We start from the raw sequence: 10,341 nt of genomic DNA on the forward strand, positions 1-10,341 counted from the left end.
GGGGAGGGGGAAGGGCCGAAGCACATGTTCTTCCTTTGTTTGCAAGCCTCATGATCCCTAGGCAAACTCCATTTTGAAAACTCACATTGAAGACTCTCATAATACACTCCATTTGAAAGTAAGAAAACTTGCATAATGTTGTAAGTTCTGTAAATCATATATCCATTAATGATCATAATTATAATACCTATACAACCTATTTGTACTATACAACACCAAAACTGGGTAGAATTATAACTATGATCACAAGACTAGTAATTCACAACTTCCATTGAATCAAGCACATGATTCAATGGGGAAACGTGGAGCACATGGAATTTCCTTTGTTCACACCACATGGAGGTAGTCATCTTTAAATCTCCAAACTATGATAATACATAACTTCACAATACTATCACAATATGGCTAGCAATCCACAACTCCCATGGGACCACAACCACTAGCTGAATTGAACCTGAAATATTCACCTTCCATACTACAATATTTTAGAAAGTATAAACTACTAAACAGTGTACATTACTTATAAACTTATTACAATGTAATTGACCACTACCGAATTACGGGTTCCTTCATCACCAGCTGATATCAAACAAATATATATCTACAGATTGCAATATTTTACCCAATTTCCATCTTAATCTTAACTACACAATGTTAGTCAGATCACAAGAATACAACACACATTAAACCTATCTTTCTCAGACTATGCTATTGTTCAAGCACATGGGAAGGAAGGGGGAAAGAGGATACCTATAAACATATATATATATATATATATATTATCACAGTCAGCCATATGTATAAAACTGAACCCAAATCACTGCAAACTTTTACATATTGTCTACTACAGATTGAGACAAACATGCTACAAATCCACTAACCATTCAAGGCATATTCAAAGCATTACAGCTTGATAACCTTGCTGTTAATCACCATATTGATTACTACATAAATCACTACAAACTATCTATATAAGCTATAAACAGATTACATCAAACTTGTTACAAATACCCATATAGGCTATCTAATGTACAGTTTACTTAGCCATATTCCAGGTGTATTTAGTTCCAGCTGGGGCGGCACCAGCTGGATACTTGCTGTATTCATCACTCACTCTAAGTGAGCTATCACCAAGACAGGAGCTTTGGTTTATGGTGCGTCTGGATGTCCATGATAGAGTTGGCTATAAGCAGATGATTCTCCGTCTGAGTACTCGGTACTGACGCATAACAGTTCCAGCAGTGACGAGATTCGTGGTTATCCAGTGATGTTACACGCTGTTGTTTTACCTGAGATGTACGTGATTTTATGCATTTATTTATATAAAGATTGATTTGATTCTACAATGTGTGCTCCTTTCATCTTCTTCCTAGAAAATATTATATATATATATATATATATATATATATATATATATATTATATATTCATACACACACCCCTTTTTATATGGTGTGTATATTTCTACATTTATGTGTTTTAAGAGAAAACATGCATAACATATCTGTCCATCTATCCCTGTATGTATTCATTGCCTTGCATTTAATATTGATGGTGTAGGTGCATTTTGTATATATTTGTACCATATGCAGACACACAGAGCCGCCAATCATCCCAGACAATGAGCTTGCAGTCTTGCAGCACTTGGGCCATATTGCTTTGTCATGCAAGTGCACTGCTGAACCCAGATTCCCTATTATCGCAGAATGGGTTCTGCTAACACGCACGCTAGCCCTTGAATGCCTCTACCTGATTGACAGGAAGAGGTATTTAAGGGGCGTGCACCGTTCCGGAAACGGGGGCGTATCCGCCCCATTTTCCTGGAGTGGCAAGCCCAGGATCTGTGTTGATCAATTCAGTATCTTGGGTTCGCAAGCTGGCCAGGCTGTGTAAGCTATCCATCGCAACCACCCCCTCAACAGATCCCACCCTCTCAACAGACAAAGCCACCGAAACAGACCCCACCCTCATTAGGGCTGCTTCCAGAAATTTCCCGGGCTGGTTTTCCATCCCAATCCGCCCCTGCTTGTAATCCACTCTTGATTATTTTGTTTCCTCCCAATTCTTCTTCAGAAAATAAATAATAATTTGCTGTTAGAGCTCATGTTTGATATATCTATCTATATATATATATATATATATATATATATATATATACATATATATATATATATATATATATATATATATGTGTATAAGATTATTATAAAATCTTTTCATAAATTACCTTTGTAAGTCTATTTGTGACGTTATCGTTATGCCAAATACTCATTTTAAAACCAATATGATGCACATTTATGAATACTAGTGCTCAGGCAACTGTCCAAAAATCAAGACGTACATCATAGCAAATAATCCTATAATAACCGTCATTCGGCGTGTAATAACAAGGCTACTCAGACTTCCCAAAGCTGCTAGATTGAAAAGTTCTCTATGCTGACCCTATATGTATACAGCATAGTGATAACAATATGTAAGTCCACTCAAGAGTGATTCTACTATTTGTGGGTATTGGGAGCACTATTCCAACTCACTACTATAAGGGATATGTCCGTGTACTCTTCCTCCTGCATGTCCAGTGTCACCCATGGTACAGTAAGCAGCATCAGCAATGTGCCTCATGTCACCCCTCTCTTGCCATGACTAATTTCCTTCAAAGGTTGACAATGGCCCTAGAAGCATGGCAGCAAGTATGCAAAATAATGTACAGTATGACAATGTGTGTACATTCATAGAACCAGAGAGAAGGAGACTTGCCATCAAATAGGAATAGGAAATCTACACATTACTAATAATAATAATAATAATAATAATAATATCTGTTATTTGCTTCTCAGGGGATGGCCGCGTCAGTGAGCAGCCAGGTCTAACTGCATTTCACACAATCTTTGTGCGAGAGCACAACCGCATAGCAACCGAGTTACGTCAGATGAACCCATGCTGGTCGGGAGAGATTCTTTTTCAGGAATCAAGAAAAATAATTGGTGCCATTACACAGGTGAGACGACGTGTGTCATTAAAATGCCTAGCAGGTTGTAAATATTTGCATCAATCTTCAGTTTCTAACAAAGAAAGGTACCAGAAGCCTAAGATCACATATCTTTCATTCTATTATGCTGCTGAAACTTGCACATGCACAGTTGTGAATGCGTCTCAAAAAGTTAAAATTTTTAGGTGATGTGTTACTATAAATATACTTATATCCTGTGTTGTCCTCTTAGCAGCAACCGATTGTGTCACTTCTGGCATCCACCTGTCATTGTATCTTTCCAGAAAATAAACTACAAGGATTGGCTGCCCCTGCTGCTGGGTTCTTCCATGTCCCGGGTGGTTCCTCCATATACTGGTTACAATGATGGTGTTAACCCAGCAGCATCCAATGTTTTCAGCTTGGCATTCCGCATGGGTCATACGATGATCCAGCCATTTATTTATCGATTGGTGAATGGTTACCGGACCTCACCAAGATGGCCGCCAATCCCTCTGCACCTTAGCTTCTTCAACACCTGGAGAATTGTGAGAGAAGGTAGGTTTCGCGTGCCTATAGGTTACATAAAGCAATGTTCTAGTGTTCTGCTCTTTGACAAATGACCGACAAATATGGTCCTCCGTCATGTACCTCTGACCTCCTTCAATGTTCTTACACACAGTACTGTTGCATTGAATAGCACTTTTCTGTCTACGGCTAAGCTGTTTCTCATTTGCCCAATCTCAATTTGATCTTGCCATAATTATTTTCTTATGGTAGGTGCTTCCTTTCCTTTCCAAACATGGCTTTAATGTAATGCATTGGTATTATTTTGGCCTTGCAGGAGGCGTTGACCCTGTTCTTCGTGGCCTCATGGCTAATCAAGCGAAGCTGAACCGGCAGAACCAAATCTTAGTGGATGAGCTCCGGGAACATCTTTTTGAGCTGTTTAAACGTATTGGCCTTGATCTGGGGGCCCTCAATATGCAGCGTAGCCGGGACCATGGACTACCAGGTATCTATAGAGCTGGCACAGAAAAGGTTCTAGGCCCTGTGTCCATTCAAAACTGGAAAAAATAAATAAATTACATAGAGGGTGCAGATTTATGTATGAAAATGCTGGATTTTTTTTCCTAGTTTGGAAATTTTTATATGATTTATTATCTATAACTCCAATTTGTTAACATTAAGTTTTACCATAATGATGTAATATTTGCTGAATATTACCCATCTGGTTTATGACAAGGCCAAGTAATTTGTGTTTACCTGTGTACAGTATGTATATTAGCAATGATTTCACCTGCTTATTCCTGTAGGATACAATGCATGGAGGAGATTTTGTGGGCTTTCTCAGCCCTCCACTGTAGCTGAACTAGCTCAGGTGCTAAATAATAGACCACTAGCGCAGAAATTCATGGCTCTATATGGGACACCGAACAACATCGACATCTGGGTGGGAGCTGTTGCTGAGCCTCTACTGCCCAATGCTAGAGTGGGTGAACTGTTGTCCTGTTTGATTGGAAACCAGTTCCTTAGATCCCGAAACGGAGACCGGTAAGTAGCACAGAAACAAATAGGGGTCTTAGGGGTAGGTACCGCTGGCCAGGTGTGATAAACAATTTAAACAGTTTCACTTGGGAAGCTGTACTGTAGGTGGCGCTATGCCTTATTCTTTAACTGTACAGTCTCTCTTATCTATGTAAATATACTCTCTACACCCTCCCCCTGTATATCTTCCTTTTATGTTATGAAGTTTACCTGTTCTAGCCACAGTCCAGTATTATTCCACAATATTCCCTGCATGGTTGATGGTTGAGAAGAGAACCAGTTATGAAGAGGCAGGTTCCTGTCTTGGGCGTTTGGGTGTGGGGGGGGGATTAGTCTGACATACAGGTGAAATTAGGCTCCGGCTATGGTTGGGCTGTTTCAGGGATGTTAGGGAAAGGCCATTGGTGGTTAGATGTAGGCTTTGGATCAAGCAGATAGAGGTACCCTGGGAGAATCATCATTTTATGAGAACAGTGTTACAGGCCAACAGATTGCTATGACAAAACCCCTTACCAAGCATTACCTGAAGGAGGCAATTCCAGTGCTTTGTTACGTTTACACCATGATGTCGTTTTAACTATTTTTGCATCATCATATCATTGAGCCATCTATCTATCTTTGAATAAAACACTGTTATAACTATTTTTCCAATACAGGTTTTATTACGAGAAAGCCGGGGTGTTCACTCCAGCTCAGCGGCTCGTGATTGAAAAAGTGACAATGTCCAGCGTTATCTGCGTCAACACAAAGATCACTGAAGTCCCTCGAAATGTCTTTGTAGCAAACAGTTACCCACGAGAGTTTGTACAGTGCTCTCAGATTCGCAAATTAGATCTGAGCCCTTGGAGGAGGAGGATGAGCGGATCAGGTATGAGATGATGAACTAGAGATTTAATAAGAATAAGGGAGAAGTTACAGATATATTCTTGTCTCAGAACCTGGTCAGAGGCACTTGGGGTACTTGTGCCCTATGGGACAGCTCAGGGCGGGGAGACTTGGGGTATCTGTGCCAGTTACATACTGTATCTCTATTGATATGTATATAGAAATATATTTCCCTGTGAGCATTGATGCAGTTATATGTTGTTGTTTATTTTACTGACCTTTCTATTCTACATTTTGCATTGTCTTCTATGTATTGTTGTGCTAAAATATGATGGTATTTACAGTAACTAGATCATACACTGACATAAGAGCCCACAATACCTGATTTATCTTCTCTTGTCCTGCATGATTTATACACCAGAGGGGGACAGTTAGTTGTGAATAGCAACCATGTCAGTGATACCTTTTGGCTCTAGCTCAGGTCCCTCCTGTGTATCTGCTGTTCTGACCTTAGTTACAGAGTATTAGAGTGTGTCTGCATGGCTGCCGGGTTATATGTTATATCTGTGTCGTATATTTATTTTGAAAACATTCAATAAAGGAAATAAAAGTGCTTAAAAAGTTTTAGATGGAAATAAAATAGAACCCTCATTAGTGGACTGTGAATTAATTGAATAAATTAATAAAACAATTCTATAATTCAGATTGTGGGGTTCGGATTCACATAACTTGAAGCAGTAGAACGGATATGGTGATAGGCTTTCCCCAGGCCCAGCTATGTTCTCAGAAGGGGTCCATTGTGCATGCACCCACCCCACACATGCTGAGCAGAGGCTCAGACCTACTCTTCTTACTGTACAGACCCCAAATTCCACTTGTGGCTGGGTGGATGCAGACCCCCAGGTCTGTTCTCACTAATCTCATTAAGGAGGCTGAATTCTAGGAAAATAACCATTATATACGGATTAGGTTACAGTAAACCATTGGAAATGAATGGGTGCTGCCAGCATACCTTTGAACCCTGTGTATTGTGCCCACATAACCCTGTAGTACCCTCATTGCTAGAGTGGAGAAGAGCATCAGAGACGGTGTCACACTAATAGTGAACATGATGTTAGTGATAATCTGCAGACATTCCTCAGATGACAGATAAATGGGCCATATACACTGTTATGTATGGATTTATTCACAGTGTGTAATGTATACAATTAATAAATTGTTTCATGTTCTCAATTTCCAGAGGTTGAAGACTTCTGTGAATAATGGAGCAGCACTAAGGGCTATATGTGATACCAGTGTATGCCGCATTCTGTATATATCTTCAATTATTACATGGCAAATGCTATTCATTACCTGTATAGCTGCATTAATCATCACTGTGCTGTATAATTATCCTTCAATTGAGATTCTGCAAAGAGAAGAATTGCTGCAGTGCGTTGAGAAAATACTTTTTAACTTTTATGCTGTTTTGCATTAAATTAACCTTGTTTATACTGTTGGTTTTATTGTGTATTATTGATGGTGTAAAACCACTCGTAGCATCACACTTGTCAAAAGCACTCGCCAACAAGTATATCTCACTGATATGACTCAGTGTGTTGTACTTAATACATTTATTGTAACGGGCAATAAACATTCATATGAAATGCATGGACTGACTAAACTTATTGACTTTTTCTGAACATGGATATTTATCATTATAGTCATGCCAGGACAGTGCAAACAATAACAGGCTGTCTTTACATTAACTTTCCCCCATTTAATTGGGTATTTTATGATGTCTTTGTTGGGCAATCCTCCTTACTCAATGATGAGCTATTTGTAAATAAGGGAATGTCCATTCCGTGTTGTTATCATTATACCAAGTGGTTTTATTAAAAAAAAATACATATAATACCGCAGTGCCGTGAAGATATAGTAACTCCTTGAATGGACACACAATGAATCCAATTTTACTTCACAAATCACAGAATAGAAGAATAAAATGGCAAAATATCCAATCATAAAAAGCAGTATAGGTGTATATATAAAAAACATTAGAAACAGGCATAAAAAATTTAACAAAAATAAGTCTACTAATTTTGTAGTTGCAACGCGTTTCACAAACAGGTCTGCTTCATCAGGCAGTGTGTATTGTATATTATGCCATTTTATTATTTTATTCTGTGATTTGTGAAGTCAATTTGCATTCATTGTGTCGTCATTAAGGAGGATTGCCCAACAAAGTCATTATAAAATTATATTGTGGTTTTAAAATACCCTAGTTAGCGTCTGAGAAACAATATATTGCTATAGAAATTTGTTGGGGTTGTTAGGAAGTCCCTATATTTCCCCCATTAAAGCCTTCTTCGCTGCTTACTTATCGCAGTGGTGTAGAATGTATTGTACTGACCATGTGCACACTCCAGGCTGCTGGGGTGGAATCCGGAGATCTCTCTCTGGCAATAAAACTATGAAAATGTAACCTATAGGCTACAATGGTGTTAGGGGAGGGTTAGGAAAAAAGCTGGAAGGATTTAACAAATAAGAGGGTTTGGGGAGCCCATTTGAGGAATTGGAGAGAGGTGCTGTGTCTGTTGGGAGAGGGAGAGAGTCTAATGGTGGGGAGCAGCACAGGTGAAGTCATGGAGCCGGGAGTGGGAAGGGGTAATTACTAGGGAAGAGAGGCAGCAGTAATTTGCAGAGTGAAGTGGACAGTTGAGAGCCGACAAGTGTCTGGGTACTGGCCACCCCGCCTCAAAAACAATGTAAACAATACTATGTGTGACGCCGCATGCTGCTAATGGGGACATCTGTTGTCATCCACAATTCTCGGTGCTCCTGAAAAGAGGGTAGGCAGGAATGTGGTGGGGGGTGAGTTTATAGATGTAGGGAGGAAGAGGAGTCATGGGTGAGTGTACATAGTGTACAACGTTTGATGTATTGTTTGTATGACAAGGGGAGAAATCTTTTTATTTAATGTGCATATTTGTGTGCTGCATTTTAGATTTATTTTTATTTTTTTTACGTAAAGACCCTTTTTTCGCTTTTATGCAAATTATTTATTTATTTTTAAATAAAAGACAAGCCTAAAGCTGGGTACACATATGACAATGTATTGAATGATTGGCCAATTTCCATCGAATTGGAACGTCAAATCGTCGACATTGTCCACTGTGTACGCACTATTGCACACGCCAGCGTGTCGCTCGTCGCATCTTCAGATTGGCCTGCAGTGCAAAGTGGCGTAAAATTTACATTAAGCAACTTTTAGGGGCCTATTTATCGCTGCAATTTAGGAACATGTTTTAGGGCTATTTATCATTTCCCCCTAGCTGAAACAGGGATAGAGTTTAGTTTGCCAGCATTCTGGGGTGTTCTTTCCATAGGAAAAGTGCAAGCTAACACCACCTGAAGATATAAATGAAAGTTTTCAAAGCTTGCTAAATATAAAAAGCAGTACATGGGGATTGCACAGCAGTGGCATACCTGCACCCAGAACAGACACACTCTGCCATGCAGCTTGTCCCCCCATTACCTTCTGCCGACTGCGCCAGCTTTCTGGCGATATCTTTGGAAAGATGTCGCTAGCGCAGGAGATGGCAAAGACTCTGACTCCGAGCATATAAAGCTTAAAAGAACGCAGGAGATATTCCAGGACCTTAATAAAGACCAATTTTTTTTTTATATTTGTATTCTGTTCCATATACTTTGAAATGTGGTACACCGAAAAACTGAAAACTATTGGTTTTGATATTTTTCTGTGTTGATATTTAATGTGTATTAACAGTTATTTTATTCCAATAAAATTGCAAGTTAAAATAAAATGACCCAAGACGGCGTGACCCAGACTAACTATACTATCCTTGGTAAGGGATGACTAAGCCTCTGACCCCTGACTTTCTGTAAAGGGTATAGCCAGTGTTATACTAATGGCAACTTGGTGATAGGCGGGAGACCTTGTTTTACAAGATACTTTTTAAATCACAATGAAAAGATAATACATAAGAAACCAGGGTCGTAACTAAAACTCTGTGGGCCCCATAGCAAACATTTTTAACCCCCCCATCTCAGGTCTCAACCTGAGTTTATATATATATTACTGTATAATATATATTACTGTATAATATATATATATATCTGTGTGTGTGTGTATATACACATACAGGTATATATACAGGGCTTAAAGTGGTCCTGGGGAGGTGGTGGAACTCATCAACCCCCCCTCCCCCCGCCTCACTAGTATGACCGGCCAAAACGAGTCTGAAAACTGTTCTTTGCACACATACTATTATGTATAGGAAACTGTAAAGTCAATGGTGGGGGGCCTGGGGGCCACCTATGCATCCAGATGCTTTTGGGGCTATGACAGTGTGAAATACATTTTAGATGCTTTTTTTTGCACTCCTGACATCAGCTGAGACTACAATGTTAGATCACTTAAGAATAAAAAGTTCTAGATCAGTGTTATTTTTCTGCCGTGCTGCTGAGTTTTATTGATGGGGTCCCCACAAACTAGTCTGTCACTTGGATGCCTAATGTTTTTTTGCAGCCCCTATGTATTGCCTTTGCTTGATTCTTTCCTTACCTATATGCTGGTTTCTCTGAAATGAGGGACCTCTGAAGAAATTGAGACTCCCTAGACAGACAGTGAGTGGCTCTCTGTCTGTGGGACTTCTGTGCAGGGACTTCGTGGAGGTGGAACTAGTTCCACCTACCATTAGAGGTGTTGGAACTCAGTTCCACCCCGTCCTGCCCACTTTAACTTCTGGTGTGTACTATTTGTGATGCATACAAAACACATACATAGGCATGTTCTGGTATTGCAGAAATGATGGACTGGGGTTTATATAGCGCACATATAATCTGCAGTGCTTTACAGAGAATAATTGCCCATTCTGCAGTGCTTTACAGAGAATAATTGCCCATACACATCAGCCCCTGCTTAAGAGGAGATTACAATCTATGTTCCCTACCATATGTACACACACTAGGGTTATCTTTTTTTGGGTTGGGAGCCAA

At 39.6% G+C, this 10,341-nt stretch overlaps 1 protein-coding gene across 1 annotated transcript in view; it reads left to right on the plus strand.

Annotated features, from left to right (window-relative positions):
- LOC148538519 (myeloperoxidase-like) overlaps positions 1–6,603 on the plus strand; it is a 38,390-nt gene extending 31,787 nt beyond the window's left edge. Inside the window, exons 8-13 of the mRNA XM_088455648.1 lie at positions 2,837–2,997; positions 3,273–3,525; positions 3,812–3,982; positions 4,284–4,521; positions 5,172–5,383; positions 6,581–6,603. Of these exons, the coding sequence (XP_088311774.1) occupies positions 2,837–2,997; positions 3,273–3,525; positions 3,812–3,982; positions 4,284–4,521; positions 5,172–5,383; positions 6,581–6,603 (1,058 nt within the window). The remainder of the gene's footprint in view (positions 1–2,836; positions 2,998–3,272; positions 3,526–3,811; positions 3,983–4,283; positions 4,522–5,171; positions 5,384–6,580) is intronic.
- The last annotated feature ends 3,738 nt before the right edge of the window (positions 6,604–10,341 follow it).

The sequence above is a fragment of the Taudactylus pleione genome, unplaced genomic scaffold (assembly GCF_031769625.1).
Source record: "Taudactylus pleione unplaced genomic scaffold, aTauple2 ptg000040l, whole genome shotgun sequence".
In the NCBI taxonomy this organism is placed as follows: domain Eukaryota; kingdom Metazoa; phylum Chordata; class Amphibia; order Anura; family Myobatrachidae; genus Taudactylus; species Taudactylus pleione.